This window comes from Akebia trifoliata, chromosome 8 (genome assembly GCF_017979445.1).
Source record: "Akebia trifoliata isolate Shusen 1 chromosome 8, ASM1797944v1, whole genome shotgun sequence".
Lineage (NCBI taxonomy): Eukaryota > Viridiplantae > Streptophyta > Magnoliopsida > Ranunculales > Lardizabalaceae > Akebia > Akebia trifoliata.
This window is the reverse complement of record NC_141382.1, coordinates 11,364,685-11,381,484: the sequence shown is the minus strand read 5'-3', so window position 1 is coordinate 11,381,484 and position 16,800 is coordinate 11,364,685. Positions and strand designations below refer to the sequence as shown.

The following is a 16,800-nucleotide window of genomic DNA, read 5'->3' as shown; positions in this document are numbered from 1 at the left end:
TGATAAGTTCACCATACCCAAAAGAACTTTGTTGAAATACTTACTAACTGAATGAACAGAGTGATCAAAACTATTTGCAACTAATCTTTGTCCTTGATTATGTCCTACTATCAATAAAAACATCGTTAGTTGTTCTTGAATAGTAATGTAGCGTTCCATCTTCAATAGACCTCGAACTTCCAAAAGACTACACAGATTCAGAAATACGTGTCGTTCCATTCTAAATAATGAATGACACGTCGCACGATTATCATCCAGTGTCTCCCACACAAAATCAATCCCCTTTAACTGACTATTATTATGTGGCTCCCTATGTAAAAAATTCTCGTAATAAAATGAAGAACCTAGGACGCCTCCTGTAGCGGTCATACTTAAAACACTTGAGTCGACAGTATTGGTGGAATCATCATTTGAATCGATAGTATCAGCCGTATCAGCTGAATCGATAGTATTCATCGTATCAACATCTGAATCCATGACCTGCTTATGAATTCATATTAGTAGTATATATCTATCTAACAACAAATAAAAATATCCATCTAATAGAAATATTAATCACAATATCCATCTAACAGCCAAAAATAATCAATGTATATTGCACTCTATAAGTGCATCATAAAACCCAAAAAAATATTTTAGTTACATATAAAACAAGTCTAAATGCCTTTTCCAGCCATAAAATCAGACATCTCGCCATTCAACCACTCAAGACGAACATCTGCTGATCGTAATGCACAAAAAACCTCTCTGAATTGTTTGTTTTTTATAAACATCTTCAATGCATAACGATAGAGATCACTATTGGTAGGTACATTTGGTAGCTGGTCTAAGAGCTCGATTGACTCTTGAATACTGCCTTTCTTAATTACAGTGGGATTGGTAGAAGCGGATATCTGACTCTGGACTGCATTTGCGAGCATCTCCAATGACTGGTCAATTTGCCTAGCAGTGGTCGTCTTCTGCCTACGACTTTGAGGTAGTAGAGTATCTCCACTTCTGCGTCGAACGTGGGTTGTGGGTGATGGTACAATAGGAGTAGCATCATCCTCAAACTCATCAGCATCATCAGGAGTCTCCTGTAGAGGTGTCTGAGACTCTGGATGCTGGGTTGGCATGACATCATCTAGATCATCCTCATCTAGATTCTCATCCTGAGGTAGTGATGCAGATGGCATTGTACCAGATGCAGGTGACCACATCCGGCTACCAGTGGCATATGTCCCTCCAAAGATGAAATCCAATTGTTTCGCAAACTTCAGAGGTTGCTTTCGAAATATTGCATCTTTTGGATTATGCTATAAAAAATAAAAAACCCTATTTTACAACAAGTGGGATAGACAAAAATCTTAAAATAAATAAAATGAAAAATTAACAAGAAATGTACCTCTAACCACCCATCCCACCACTCATCACTTGCATCTAATATGCCATTATCAACATCATAAGAGACGCCAGTATTCGTGCAAATCTTATTCCAACGTCCCCAAATGCCTTTTTGTCTATCCCACTTGTTCTTCATTTGTCCTCTATCGTAATAAACATTAGTTCTCTTATTAAACTCCTTAACTAAGAAATCATAACCGGTCTTGTCAAGCACTTTGTGCGGTCTCCTCCCCTTCTTAACTAATTCATAGCAAATCTCGACCCAAACTTCATGTTGTTTGGGTGTCCAATCTGCTTTTGCATTCTTTGAATTGTTATCTTCCATCTGCCAATGGTAATAACAAGAGACGACAGTAGAACAGAATATTAAATGGTCTATTTCTATTAATCATGTAAATTATTTACACCATCTCAACCTACAATTTTTGCACAGTGTATAATCAAAGAGAGAAACCAGGAGGCAATGTCAGGTTATCATATAGATAGCCGGAAGAATGCACAGTTCTCAGTCCCACGGTGAGGGAGCCCTGTGTTCTCAATCTTTGACTATACAAAACACAGTAATTGTTGTATGTGTGTTGTGTGTGTGTGTGTGTATTCTCAGTCTCACGGTAGTCATTGAGATAATGAGAGTGAAACAATTGGATTTCAATTGTTTAAAACCATACTGAACTTAGAAACAGATTGCATTGAATTTTAAAATTACTAAGAAGAAAGTTTAATCCATGTACCAAAGAACAAGTCAATGTGTATCAATACAAGATTCAAATAACAGATTCAAAGTCTTATCCCAAGGGGTTAGAAGAGTTCATACATCATCCATGCCTTATCCTTTGGGGGTTGGAAGAGCTCATCCTTCTATAACAAAACCATTATCCAACAAGATACTTCAACATTATCCAACAACGTTGGACTCTAGAGAAGACATATATATTATAAGAAAAACCAATTGTGGTTTGGATCCAATACACAGGGAATTGGTTTAGCTCTACTAGTGCATGAACGATACATACAATAAATGTAAGAAAATCTACAATTTAAAGAAGGAGAACTTAGAATAACTCGCACTCAAATTAAACATGTACAATCAATCATAATTTTTTTTTTAACATATGGAAGGAGAAAGATATATACTTGAGAAATTCTCAATCCATATTAGGATTTTGCTGATTACACTAGTAAAGCTTCTTGCTCTTCAATCTAGAAAGTAAGCTTATTTTTGGGTATAACTAGTGGCCATAGTTTGAAAATGATCTCTTCAACCCCTTTAGATTAGTTTTGAAAAATAAAAAATTTATATAACTCTCATCGACATAATTAAAATAAGTAAAACCAAGTTATTTTTTCAAATAAATGCAATTTCTAACAAAATTTGCTTGTTTCCAACAGAGTTTGGATAACAATACTAATGTTTAGAACAACATGGTCATGTGTTTTTTAAATAGATGATTCATATGGTCTATGGATTGCAACTTGTCATATTCTAGGTCCATATGGAGGCCAATTACTAATTGAGTAAACAGTGTCCTCAACAAAACTAGTTGGTTTTTCTAATAAATAGATTCATTGTGCATGAGACCATTAGAATTTTGAGTCAAAGTTTGGCACAATTGGTTGCTTCTTGCTTGTTAATCAGTCTAGCAACAGCTCGAAAGATCTACCAATTCGGAAATTGATCATCTTTGTGAAAAATGAGATTGTAACAAAAGGCAGAATTGGAAATGAACTATGGTAGCATTTTTCTTTTCTTTTCTTTTGAGTTAAGCTAGCTTTACTAACATAACAAAAGGCAGAATTTTTTTTTTAACTTTTAAAATTATGTAAATGCAAGACAGGTGTAATAATTTCATTTGCTCAAATCTGGGATCCACCAATCACATGTACCCACGTGGATTGAATGGCACTGTGATTTATAACAATACAAAACTACTTCTATATGGTTGACATGGCAAGCACTGAGAGTCTCCGAGCAAAACATGACTTCTTTCATGGCTATTAGTCAAGAAAAATATTTTTTTAAATTTTGGACGGTGTAGTAGCGGCTGCTTCAACATCTTGAAGTCAAAGTGTGCCATCAATTTAATTTGCTATATTTATTTGGTGTTAGGGAGTATGGACCACAAAATATGAATGTGATACATATAACCCATAAGTTATAACTACTAGTTCTAGGTTCATCCTATCCTTACTCCATTGACTTTCAAGTAAACAACCTTTCTTAGATCAGAAGAATTATAAAGGTTAAAAAAAAAGGGCAAAATGATAATTTCCTTACCAATGTAAAATTAAGACCTTTATTAATTAAAAAAAATGAGACTCTGTGAATTCCACGTAGTCCCTCAATTTGTCTAAATCACACTACACCACACTACCTTTATAAAAATAGAGAAAAACAAAAACAGAGAGATAGAGAGAGAAGAAAACAGTAAATAAAGTAAAAAAACCTTCCGATATCAAGTTACGCACAACAAGACACGTAAAACACAGGGAAAGAACTCCAAAGACAACCACTAATTAAGACACATTAGCTAATAAATGATCTAGTTGGCCGATGAACACTACTTCATATTATTAGTAAAAATATTAAAAAGTCAATATATTTTAATAATTAAAAATATTATAAAATGGAATCTCTTTACAAGGAGCATTTGCAACCTCAAGTTTAATTATATTACAATCCTTGTTGCAGTTGGATTGTATTGGAATAAAAGAATCCATAAATGTTGGATCAAAATATTAGATAAGTTCGATTCCTAATGTAGGATGAGCTACAAATGTATGACAAAGTTACAACAGTCCACATGGCATGATCTCATTGGTTAAAAGATAGTAGTATTAGTCAACATGGCACTTAGTCATTGGATGACATAAACATATAGGCGTAGGCATTATGAGCATAAAGAATAATAGAAAAGCTTTGAAATTAAAGCTGAAATTTTTTCTAAAGCTGTGGACATGGCATGATCTCGCCATTCATGAAAATCCTCCCCAAAGCTGAAATTTTTTCTAAGGTGAGCTATTACTCTCATTGAATTGGGGAGAAATTTCCAATCCCCAAAGCTGAAATCCCAACGTTGTAAAGGCCCAATCAATTTCAATATCCCAAATGTTTTCTTCTTTCGTAACAAATATTGCTTGTTTCTAACAAAAATTTCTAAAAGGCATTAATCGATGCAATTTCTAACAAAAAAATTTCTAAGAGGCGTTAATGGACAACAATCATTCACAAATATTTCTAACAAAAATTTATTTTAATAAAAATCAACCAAAAAATTACAACCTAACAGAAAAATTTCTGTTAATAAGCAATTTCGTCAAAAATAGATAGTGAAATCGATGAGATAGAGAGAGAGAGAGCTCACAGAGATGATGGTGTCGATCGACGGTGGGTTTTTCAAGTCGGTGGGTTTCGTTTGACCGAAGCTAGCGTTGTCGTCGTCGATGGGTTTCGTTTGAACAAAGATACCGGTGTCGTCGTCGATGGGTTTCGCTTGAACAAAGTTACTGGCGTCGTCGTCGTCGTCAAAGAGTTAGATCGGCGATTCGGTGGTCGTCGTCGTCGATGAGATCGGTCGGCTGGTCGTCGTCTTCAATGAGATCAGTCGGCTGTGAAATCGAATGGTAAATGTGAATGAGGTTAAAATCGCGGATAGGGATGTAAATAACAAAAAAGTGGAAGGGCATAACGGTCTTTTCATATCATCGCGTTTTAACGTGATTGCGCAAAGCTCCTCTATCCCGCTTTTCAAAACAGCGGTAAAAATGGTAAAATTGCGTTTAAAACATCAAAACGCTGCGTTTTAACGTTGTATCAAACACTCAAAAAAAATTAAAATCCCGCGTTTTGACGCAAACGCCGGTAAATTTGCGTTTGGAAGCGCAATCAATCGCACCCTTACTTAATTCACCAGTCTTAGTTCCACCTACGCCAGGTCGACCTCTACTGATGTATCTCTCCGTGCAAGAAAATTTCATAGGCTGTGTACTGGGCCAACATGATGAAACTGGTTGAAAAGAGCAAGCCATCTATTACCTTAGCAAAAAGTGCACAAGCTACGAGTTGAACTATTCAACCCTCGAGAAGACGTGTTGTGCCCTCATCTAGGCATTACAACGACTACGTCACTACTTGCTTAGTTATTCGACAATGCTCATTGCTCGAATGGATTCTTTGAAGTACATCTTTGAGAAGCCGACACTCACAGGACGCACGATGAAGTGGCAGCTACTATTATCTGAGTTCGACATGACTTATGTCACTCAAATAGCCATCAAAGGACAAGCCATTACTGACCACTTAGCGGAACACCCTCTGCCCGACTATGAGCCACTAAAAACAAATTTTCCTAATGAAGCCATTTTGTTTGCTAAGGCCGAGAGCTATGATGAAGAATCTAAGTGGAAAATGTACTTCAACGGAGTAGGAAATCAAAAGGGAAACAGAATTGGGGCAGTTCTGGTTAAACCAGACAGGACTCATATCCCTATTGCAGTCAAACTAAGGTTTCAATGTTCGAATAACGAAGCCGAGTATGAAGCATGCACTGTGGGGTTGAAAGAAGCAATCAACCTCGAAGTAGATGAACTAGATGTATTTGAAGACTCAAGTCTGGTAGTTTACCAGACAACGGGAGAAAGGACGATCCGAGAGCAGAGACTAGTTCCTTATTATGAGTATCTCGATGATCTAAGCTCAAACTTCGTCCGAATCTCATTTACTTATATGTCGAGGGCTAAGAACCAATTTGTAGATGCATTGACAACTCTAGCCTCAATGATTAGCATCTCTGAAGATACCATAATTGATCCTCTTGAGATTGGTATTCAAGACGAGCCAGCGTATTGCTTACCTGTGGAGATCGAAGAACCTGAGGAAAAGCCATGGTACACAGACATCAAGGCATTCTTAGAGGATCAAACTTTTCCATCCGATGCCACGACGACGGATCGAAAGACTATTCAGAGATTGGCAGGATAGTTCTTCTTGAGTAGTGGAGTCTTATACAAAAAGTCACATTACAAGGTCCTCCTCAAGTATGTAACACAAACAGAAGCTCAACGCTTAATCGAGACCATGCATGGAGGAGTCTGTGGACCTCACATGAATGGACATATGCTCGCAAAGAAGATTATGAGAATAGGTTACTACTGGATGACTATGGAAAGTGACGGGTACCAACATATTCGGAAGTGTCATTTGTGTCAAATCTATGCCAACAAAATCAATGCACAACCTTCAGAATTGCACAACATGACTTCCCCCTGGCCATTCTCACTCTGGGGTATGGATGTCATCGGTCAGATCAATCCTCAAGCTTCCAATGGGCATCGCTTCATCTTAATCGCCTTCGACTACTTTACAAAATGGATAGAAGTTGCGTCCTACGCCAATGTTACAAAGGACAATGTCTTGAAGTTTGTGAAGAACAACATCATATGTCGGTACGGCCTTCCAAGCGGGATAGTAACCTATAACGCCAAAAATCTAAAGAACAAAGACATATCCAAAATGTGCAAGGATTTTCAGATCACCCATCACAACTCAGTTATTTACAGACCAAAGATGAACGGAGCAGTTGAAGCCGCTAACAAAAACATCAAGAAGATCATCGAAAAAATGGCCGTTACTTACAAGGATTGGCACGAGATGTTACCCTTCGCTCTACATGCTTATCGAACGTCAATCTGAACCTTGACTGGGCCAACACCTTACTCATTGGTTTATGGAATGGAAGCAGTCCTGCCCGTTGAGGTCGAGATTCCCCCCTTTCGGATCTTAAAAGAAGTTGAATTGAATAAGGTAGAATGGGTCCAAGCCCGATTTGATCAGTTGAACTTAATAGAAGAGAAACGACTTTCAACAATTTGTCATGGGCAAACTTATCAACGGAGAATAACACGAGCTTATAACAAGAAGGTTCGACCTCGGGAGTTTGTACCCGGAGACTTAGTTCTGAAGAAGATTCTCCCAATACAAGAAGATACGAGAGGAAAGTTTCGTCCAAATTACGAGGGGCCATTCATCGTCCAAAAGGTACTGTCCGGAGGAGCGCTGATTCTCACAGAGATAGATGGGGAAGTCTTTCCGCAACTGATCAATGCTGATACCGTTAAAAAATATAACACCTAAAGTCATCCTTTGAAATGAAGAAAGGCCATCTTTTCACAACCTGAACAACTATCTACCCTTAGTCAACCCTTTTTGAGCCATCACAATCATTTCTCAACCTAGGACCGGGGCAAATCACCGCTATCAAGATAATCAAATAAAAAAAAAATAAAAAAACAAAACAAAAAAAGGGGGCAATCAAAAGTCAAAGCAAAAGTACCAAAATATACTCCTGGCCCGCATGAGGATAAACTATGAATGGTTAAAAATACAAAAAAAATCAAAAACCTCGAATGTCTGATCTCCAGCTCGTGTGACGATGGGAGGAAACGTAGATCATATTTTCGAAACAGAAATAGGTAAACCCCGTGTCCATTCTATCCCTCAATAAATCCAGACTTAGCCTTCCTTACATCCTTTCACAACCCTAGCCTAAGCCTACGTTTCGTCCTATTTAAAAGTCCTCTCAGATCAAGGAATGGCTCAAGGTAACTCGATCACGGTAGAAGCATATCATGGAAAACATCGTCAGAGCAGTCTATCTTGCCACTCAAATCGGATTTCAAGCCGCCAAAGTCGTTGGAAAATCCGAGAGGGGAGACCAAGTCGAATATTTGAAAAAAAAGCGACTTGAAGTATAGAGTCATTGATCTTGAAGCTCAACTTAAGTCCCCACACCATGAAAATCGTCAGAAGAACTCGATAGGGGAGTCCAGATCTGTTACTTAAGAAAGAGCGCCACTAGAAGAGTAGAGTATTCGATCTCGCAGCTCAACTTGAGTCACAAAGCCACAAGAGGCATAAAGAAATCGAGAAGGTATTCAAAGCAAAAAATCTATAAAGTAAGCATAGACTGAAAGGGCATAGTGAAAACTTGCAAGGGCACTATGAGTAAAACAATCTGTCTATGGCAAGATCAAAACCACCGGTACAATGAAAACTCAAAAAGGGCGTCGATGCACAAAAACGTGAAAATCGGGTCTGGTGAAAACCGTAACTGGCTCCAGGGGCAAAAAAAAATAAAACAAAAAAAAACAACTCCTGGCCCGCAAGAGTATAAACTGTGAACGATAAAAATCTTGAAATACTAAATGTTTCAACGGATACGGCGAAGATAATTCAATCAAAATTCTCAGTCTCGGAAATGATTCTAAAGAGGCTAAGGATTAGCTGACACTTGTATCATCGACATTTGAAAAAGGCACCATGATCGTTGACATTTAGAGTCATCAAACACTGTCTGTCACAGATTATTCGACAAAAGCGATCTTTTAAAACCTAAAAAATAAATTAATTAATTAAAAAACAAAAAAATGAAAAATGAAAAAAAAAATACAACATCCAAAATTACTATTTTTGGCCTATGACGAAGAATCTAGGACTTTCCTCAAAACTCAGAGTTTTCAAAAGCAATAAATTTATCTGAGGCCACTACGTAAAAAACCTATTTTTTCATTTCATTTATTTTAAACAATACTACACAGTTCTTCTTAAAAGTAAAGTACAAAAGGGGACAACGGAGGAAGAACTATTGAAACATTTCCATACAAAGCATAATAGGCATCAAGTCTATCTTTTAAGGCTTTGATTTGAGCAGCTTGATCAATGATGATTTTCTACTCATTCAAGGAAAGATGACTCACCGAATACTCAAATACCAAGTCATCATGCATCTTCAAAGCAAGTCTCTCTCAAGAACGGCCATGCTACGCTAAGCCCTTTCAAGATGATCCCGTAACTTTCATGAAAAGAGAAGAAGGAAGTTCGAAATTTGGAATTAACAAGGAAAGAGAAAAATATCCCAAAATTGCATTGCATTGTTTAAAACATCGATCACTTTCAAAAATCATAAAAAAATGGTATCTAAGATTTCAAACGAGCTCCGTGCCACGAAATAAAGGATTTCAAAAAAGCTAACCCTGTTAGACCCCGTGCTTGGGTAGTCACATTTTACAAAAAAATTCATCAATCCATCCGACGTTTCTAATCATCATGTAATAAATTATTTCAGATTCGTGCAAATAAAGGGTCTAATTTATTCTTTGCAGTTCTTTGCAAGCAACTCCTGCAAAGAGGGGCAACTGTAGACACCCCAATTTAAACGAACCCGTTAGGAATATTCAAATTTTCTCGAATTGATTTCGATTTATAACTCAAGATTTTCGACAGACCCACATTGTCACGTGGCATCATTTTCATGCATACATGCATCATATCACATAATTTTGCATGCATATACCTTGTCCCTAATTCAAGCTAATTTCACTCACTCTCATGATCTAATCCAAACCCAAGTCCATATCCTAAACCCAAAACTAAGTCCATTCTAAGCCCAAACCCAAGTCCATATCCTAAACCCAACACCAAGCCCATTCCAAGCCCATTCTCTCACACCCTTTTAAAAGATGACACATGTTGATATCTCATAAGCCCCCAATACCCAATGCATCATCTAATTAGAGAGTCAACTCCCCCTTGTGAAAATTCAAGAATGCCCTTCCCAAAAGGTTGGTCAAACAAAAAAGATACTTTGATCTTTGGTAATAATTCATAAAGTTGAGAGTACTTCTAATCATACCCTCAAAAGGTGAGAATCTTCAAGTACATACATGGAGTTCTCTCATTAGTCTATTTCAAAATTATACTTCTACCCTTACTTTATGTGTTATTTACAAATGAACCAAGGTCTACTTTTCACCTACTACTTTACCTTTACACATGTCATTCTCTTACTCACCCTCCCAAAAGTATTTTTGTTCTCCCATTGGTCCATTTCAAAAATATACTTCCACTCTTACTTTATGTGTTATTTACAAATGAACCAAGATCTACTTTTTACCTACTACCCCACCTTTACACATGTCACTCCTTTATTCACCCTCTCAAAAGTATTTTTATTCTCTCATCTCTATTTACCAAAAAATCAAAGATCAAATAATGCTTTTAAAGTTTCTTCACAAATTTCATCTTTATCCTCATACAAATGGAAAATCCAAAAAGAAACAACTTAAACCTCATGTCCATTTTCTTTATTTTTAGGGTTGGACCACTTTATCCCCAAAAATTATCCAAAAACTCTATCAATACCCTCATTTTCTAATAACAATTCATGCTCTCAAGCCCCATCTTTCAACGTAAAACTCTACCAAAATTCCTACTCACTCTCTCATATTCTAAACTTCAACTCAACCCTCAACCATGTCACTCAACTCTCAAGACTACTTTTCAAGGTTCAAGTTCATCAAGGGACAAGGTGGGGTTTAACATGTAGTATATTTATTTCAAAGTTTGCATTCTCTGCTTCTAACCCCCTCATTTTCTTTTATTTTTAGAAATTCCTAAGATGTAATGTATACCCTCTCTCATACCCGGTAGATTGGACTAAGGTTTGATCGAAAGAATGGGGGTTGAAACCCATTTTTACCTTAAAATCATGCATCATATTGTACACAATGCACACACTCAACTATGCATGTCAATGATAAAGAAATGTGTCACCTTCTTAATTGGGTGAAACACTAAGTTTCTAGCTATGCATACATGCATCAAGGTTGTGGCTTCAAGGGAACTCCATCATGGAGTCTTTCTAAAAGCTCAAACCTACATTCATATGCATAAATGTAATGTGACTACATGGGTCATTTTTTTTCATAGAATGCCTTTAATGTCACTTTGAAATCAAGACCCTTTGAAAAGGGGACATCTCACTCTAATGCACCACCACTCTTATCATACATTCTTATGCATTTTAATATTTGTTATCTTGAATTTTTCAAAATAAAATGGACAAAGCAAGGTAACCACCTTTGGTGGAAATGATGGGGTGCCTAACACCTTCCCCATCCTCTAACCGGACCTCCTTACCTAGATCTTAGGTAGACCTTGCCCTTTCCAACAAATGAGAGTCATTACAATGCCATGAAAAAATGGTCTTCAAAAAAATCAATTCGGGTGCCCATTCACACCCATTTCTAAAAAAGAATGGTGGCGACTCCAAACAATGTAGCATTGAGGTTCATGACGAACATTTCATGTCTACAGCTTGGCGACTCCACTGGGGATAGTAGTGGGTCCAAACCAATTTGACTTGGCCATTTTCTTGTCCTTTCTTTTTTCTTCCCAAAAAAAAATATTCAACTTTATTTCTTAGTTTTATTTTTGGTACTAACATATTTTTTTGGTTGATTCACTTTGTTGTGTTTATGATTTTCTCTTCTTTGTGAGACTGCATGTAATATTTATTTTTTTATTTTGTTGTGATTCAAAGTTGTAAAGGTTGATACACATTTGTAATGCACTTATGCACATTCGATTCATAGCTCATTGCACAAACCACCTTCTCCTATTTTAAAATCTAACCCCGGATGCTGGTACTCTCAAGCCCCCTAGATCGTTCATTTGGGGAGACGGGGAAGAGAACATCCACCTCAATCACCAACCTAAGAAGTGTACATTCTAATGTGTATGGAGGTTTGAAAATTAAGTAACCTCAAACCACCTATAGCCGCATACATCAAAATACGATTAGAGGCATAGGACACAAATGTCAAGACGTATCAACCTTGGGTATCATGTAATCTTTTTTTTTTTAACCCTTGAAAGCTAAGTTGTATAGATTTTAGGCTTTGTTTATTTTTTTTGTCCTTTGTTTCCTTACATATCCCCCTAGGTAAATGGGGAAATTTTTCTTTTATGCTTTGCATCATAAAAAATAAAAAATAAAAAAAAATTTGTACCCCAAGCCAAAAAACAGAGGCTATGTGCCTCAAAATCTCCAAAAAAATATATATATTTTTGCGAAAATTAAGGTTCTGGTCCGTTTTTAAAAAGCGGACCAGTACAAAAGCTCTTCGGTCCGTTCATTAAAAACGGACCCTAAAAAAAAAAAAAATTTTGCTCATTTTATCCTTTACATCAATCCTGACAATTTTTCTCTTGGACTTTATTTTTCTTTTGAATTTTAAGGCCTAAAAATGATTAAATACACCATTTCTATCGTTAAACTTAGGGCCTACCATTCGCTACTTTGTGTTTGATCCAAACGGAGGTCGCATACACTCTACCTATCGAAATTGATCCCGACCCAATGTGGCGTACTATCAACCTTACCATCATCCATCATCAAGGATTAACTTAAATCGGGTCCGCAACCCACAACCACTCCAAATCGAGTCCGTGACCCGTATTCACACCAAAATGGGTCCACGACCCATATCCATTTCTAAATGGGTCCACAACCCATACGCACTTCAAACTAGGTCTACGACCAATACCCACTTTCAAATAGGTTCACGACCCATATCCACCAAAATGGGTCCACGACCCATATCCATTTCCAAATAGGTCCACAACCCATACCCACTTCAAACTGGGTTTACGACTCATATCCACTTTCAAATGGGTCTATGACTCATACACACTTCCAAATGGGTCCATGACCCATATCCATTCCCAAATAGCTCCACGACCCATACCCACTTCAAACTGGGTCTACGACGCATATCCACTTTCAAATGGGTTCACGACCCATACCCACTTCCAAATGGGTCCACAACCCATATCCGCTTCAAATGGGTTCACGACCCATATCCATTTTCAAATGGGTTCACGACCCATACCCACTTCAAATTGGGTCTACGACCCATACTCACTTCCAAATGGGTCCACGACCCATCGACCCATATCCTCTTCAAATGGGTTCACGACCCATATCCACTTCCAAATAGGTCCACGACTCATACCCACTTCAAACTGGGTCTACGACCCATATCCATTTCCAAATGGTCAATAACCCATACCCACTTCCAAATGAGTCCACGACCCATACCCACTTTTGAATGGGTCTACAACCCATATCCACTTCAAATGGGTCCACGACCCATATTCACTTCCAAAATGAGTCCACGACCCATATTCACTTTTAGATAGATTCACGACCCATATCCATTTCTAGTCGGATCCACAACCCGTACCCAACCAGAACAATATCTATCCTTTAATCTCAACCATGTCCATAACCTATGTGTAAACCATTAAGATCAACAATCAGTCGATCAATTCAAATAAATCCAATCATTTTTCAACAAACTAGATTAAAAAAAATATATAAAAATTTCAATTGCAATTCTTGATCAAAGTCGGTGCCTAAGAACGATCTTACCCTGTTGATACGAGGAGGATAGACTACGTCTATTTGAGGAAATAAGGTGATTTAAGAGAGCCATTGTGCACCACCTTTTCCTTGGGGATTTGACTGGCCGATCTTGATTTTAGATAATTGAATTGAGGGGCTAACAAAATGATTTTTTGACTCAATCTTTCTACAGTAATCCATTTTTACAAAATGTGCTTCCTAGCTCCGCGCCGATAAACCTCCAGCTCCGTGCTGACAAACCTCTGGTTTCGTGCTGATGAACCTTCGGCTCCATGCCGATAAACCTTCAGTTCCGTGCTAACAAACATCCGGCTCCGTACTGATGAACCTTCGGTTCCATGCCGATAAACCTCCAGCTCCGTGCTGATAAACCTCCGGTTCCGTGCTGATAAACCTCCAGCTCCGTGCTGACAAACCTCCGTCTCCGTACTGATGAACCTTCGACTCCGTACCGATAAAACTCCAGCACCATGCTGATGAACCTTCGACTCCGTGCTGATGAACCTTCGACTCCATGCTGATGAACCTTTGGCTCCGTGCCGATAAACCTCCAGCTCCGTGCTGACAAAACTCCAGTTTCGTACTGACAAACCTCCAGCTCCTTGTTGATAAACCTTCGGCCCCGTGCTGATGAACCTCTAACTCTACACTGATAAACATCCAGCTCCGTGCTGACAAACCTCCGGCTCCGTGCTGATAAACCTCTGACTCTGCACCGATAAACCTCCAGCTCAATGCTAACAAATCTCTAGCTCAGTGTTAACAAACTTATAGGTTCATGCTGATGAACCTCCGACTCCGTGTCAATAAACCTACAGCTACGTGCTGACAAACCTCCAGCTTCACACGGAAAAAACCTCCAGCTCCGTGCTAACAAACCTCTAGCTCCGTGCTAACAAACCTCCAACTCCGTGCTGATGAACCTCCGACTCCGTGTCGATAAACTTACAGCTCCATACTGATAAACCTTCAGCTTCGTGCCAATAAACCCGCAGCTCCGTGCTGACGAACCTCCAACTCCGTGCTGATAAACCTCCAGCTCCATGCTGACAAAACTCCAGCTCCGTGCCGACAAACCTCCAGCTCTGTGCTAACAAACCTCCGGCTCCGTGTTAACAAACCTCCAGCTCTGTGTTGACAAACCTCCAACTCCGTGCTGATGAACCTCCAGTTATTTGCTGACAAACCCCTGGCTCTACGCCAATAAACCTTCAGCTCCGTCCTAACAAACTCAAGTTCCGTGCTGATCAATATCTGGCTCCGTGCCGACGAACCCTGTTCCTCTTTCAAATCGATTGGGGATCTGTTGTAATTCCACCTACCCTTCAGGTGTCTGAACACGGATCTAACAATAGTCACCCGAAAGTGATAATCATATATGAACTATCAAGAGAGCCATTTTCCCGACTTATCTACCCTACAGAAGAAGGGCAAGTCTTCAAGAATTGGGAGGAATACCCAATCACTTATAAGGCCGTCATGGGTTTCAGAATCCCTACGGCCTAAAAAAAACGTCATTAGCAAAATCTTATCTGCCCGAGGATCATAATGAGCCCTCGTCCTTGGAGCAAGACGTTTTAGGGGCTCACCTTCGTTGCTAATGAATTTACATGATTTTTTTTTATCTTATTTCAGGAGCACAGATAGTCCACAAAACTCAAAAATCTTTCAAAATTCAAAAATATCAAAAACTCGGCAAAATCCAAAAAAGTAAAATATTTTCAAAAATCTAAAAAAATCAGAAATCTTCAAAATACCAAATGTTTTAAAAGAATTTCCTCAATTGAATGAGCCTTATGAAAAAATAGAGTATGAAAGAGATGAATACGACTTTGACCTCGAGCTCGACTTTGATCTCATGGGGATCGAAGAAGAGTTAGAGGAGGAGGTTGAGTATCCTCCAAAAGAAATCAAAGAACTCATGGAACGTCACGAGAAGGGTGTCCAGCCAAATATAAAAGATACAAATTCAGTGAACCTAGGCACCGAAGATGACCCACGGATCGTCAAAATCGAAGTCCTATTAACAATCGAGCAAAAAGGGAAGATTACAAGGTTCTTACAACAATACCAAGATGTCTTCGCATGGTCCTATCAAAACATGCCTGGGTTAGACACAAATCTAGTCGTCCACAAGTTACCTATCAAATCAGGAAGCAAGCCAATTAAATAGAAATTACGAAGGTTGAAACCAGAGTGGACACTTAAAGTTAAGGACGAAGTAATGAAGTAGTTCCAAACAGGATTTCTCGCAGTGTCCACCTACCCTGAGTGGCTCGTAAATGTCGTCCCTGTACCAAAGAAAGACGGAAAGGTACGCATGTGTGTAGACTACCGAGATCTGAACAGAGCCAGTCCTAAAGATGACTTTTCATTATCGCACATCGACACTCTAATTGATAATACAGTTGGGCACGGTATGTTTTCCTTCATGGATGGCTTCTCGGGTTATAATCAGATAAAAATGGTAGAAGATGACCAAGAGAAGACTGCGTTCATCACACCTTGGGGCACCTTTCACTACAAAGTCATGCCATTTAGTCTCAAGAATGCTAGGGCAACTTACCAACGAGCCATGATTACCTTATTTCATGACATGATCCACAAGGAGATAGAAGTATACGTGGACGACATGATAGCTAAATCCAATCTCGATGAAGATCATCTGGTTAACTTGAAGAAACTATTTGATTGATTAAAGAAGTACAGTTTGAGACTTAATCCGGCAAAGTATGTATTTGGGGCCACGTCAGGAAAGCTATTGGGGTTCATTGTCAGTAGAAGAGGCATCGAAATCGATCCAACTAAAACGAAGTACATCATAAATATGGAGCCACCCAAATCAGAGAAAGAGATCAGGAGATTCTTAGGGAGAATTCAGTACATTAGCCGGTTTATCACACAATTAACTCCGATCTGTGAGCCAGTATTCAAATTACTGAAGAAGAATGAGCCGAAAGAATGGAATGAAGTCTGTCAAGAAACTTTCGACAAGATTAAGAGATACTTACTTAATTCACCAGTCTTAGTTCCACCTACGCCAGGTCGATCTCTACTGATGTATCTCTCTGTGCAAGAAAACTCCATAGGCTGTGTACTGGGGCAACATGATGAAACTGGTTGAAAAGAGCAAGCCATCTATTACCTTAATAAA

The 16,800-nt window shown here is 38.5% G+C and overlaps 1 protein-coding gene across 1 annotated transcript; it reads right to left on the bottom strand.

Moving 5' to 3' along the window:
- Positions 1-656: 656 nt before the first annotated feature.
- On the bottom strand, positions 657-1,519 carry LOC147396105 (uncharacterized). The gene is made up of 2 exons (XM_086449793.1): positions 1,418-1,519; positions 657-1,295 (listed from the first exon to the last, which is right to left on the bottom strand). Exons 1-2 carry the CDS (start codon positions 1,517-1,519, stop codon positions 657-659), a joined length of 741 nt encoding a protein of 246 aa, XP_086305919.1.
- Between the last annotated feature and the right edge of the window lie 15,281 nt (positions 1,520-16,800).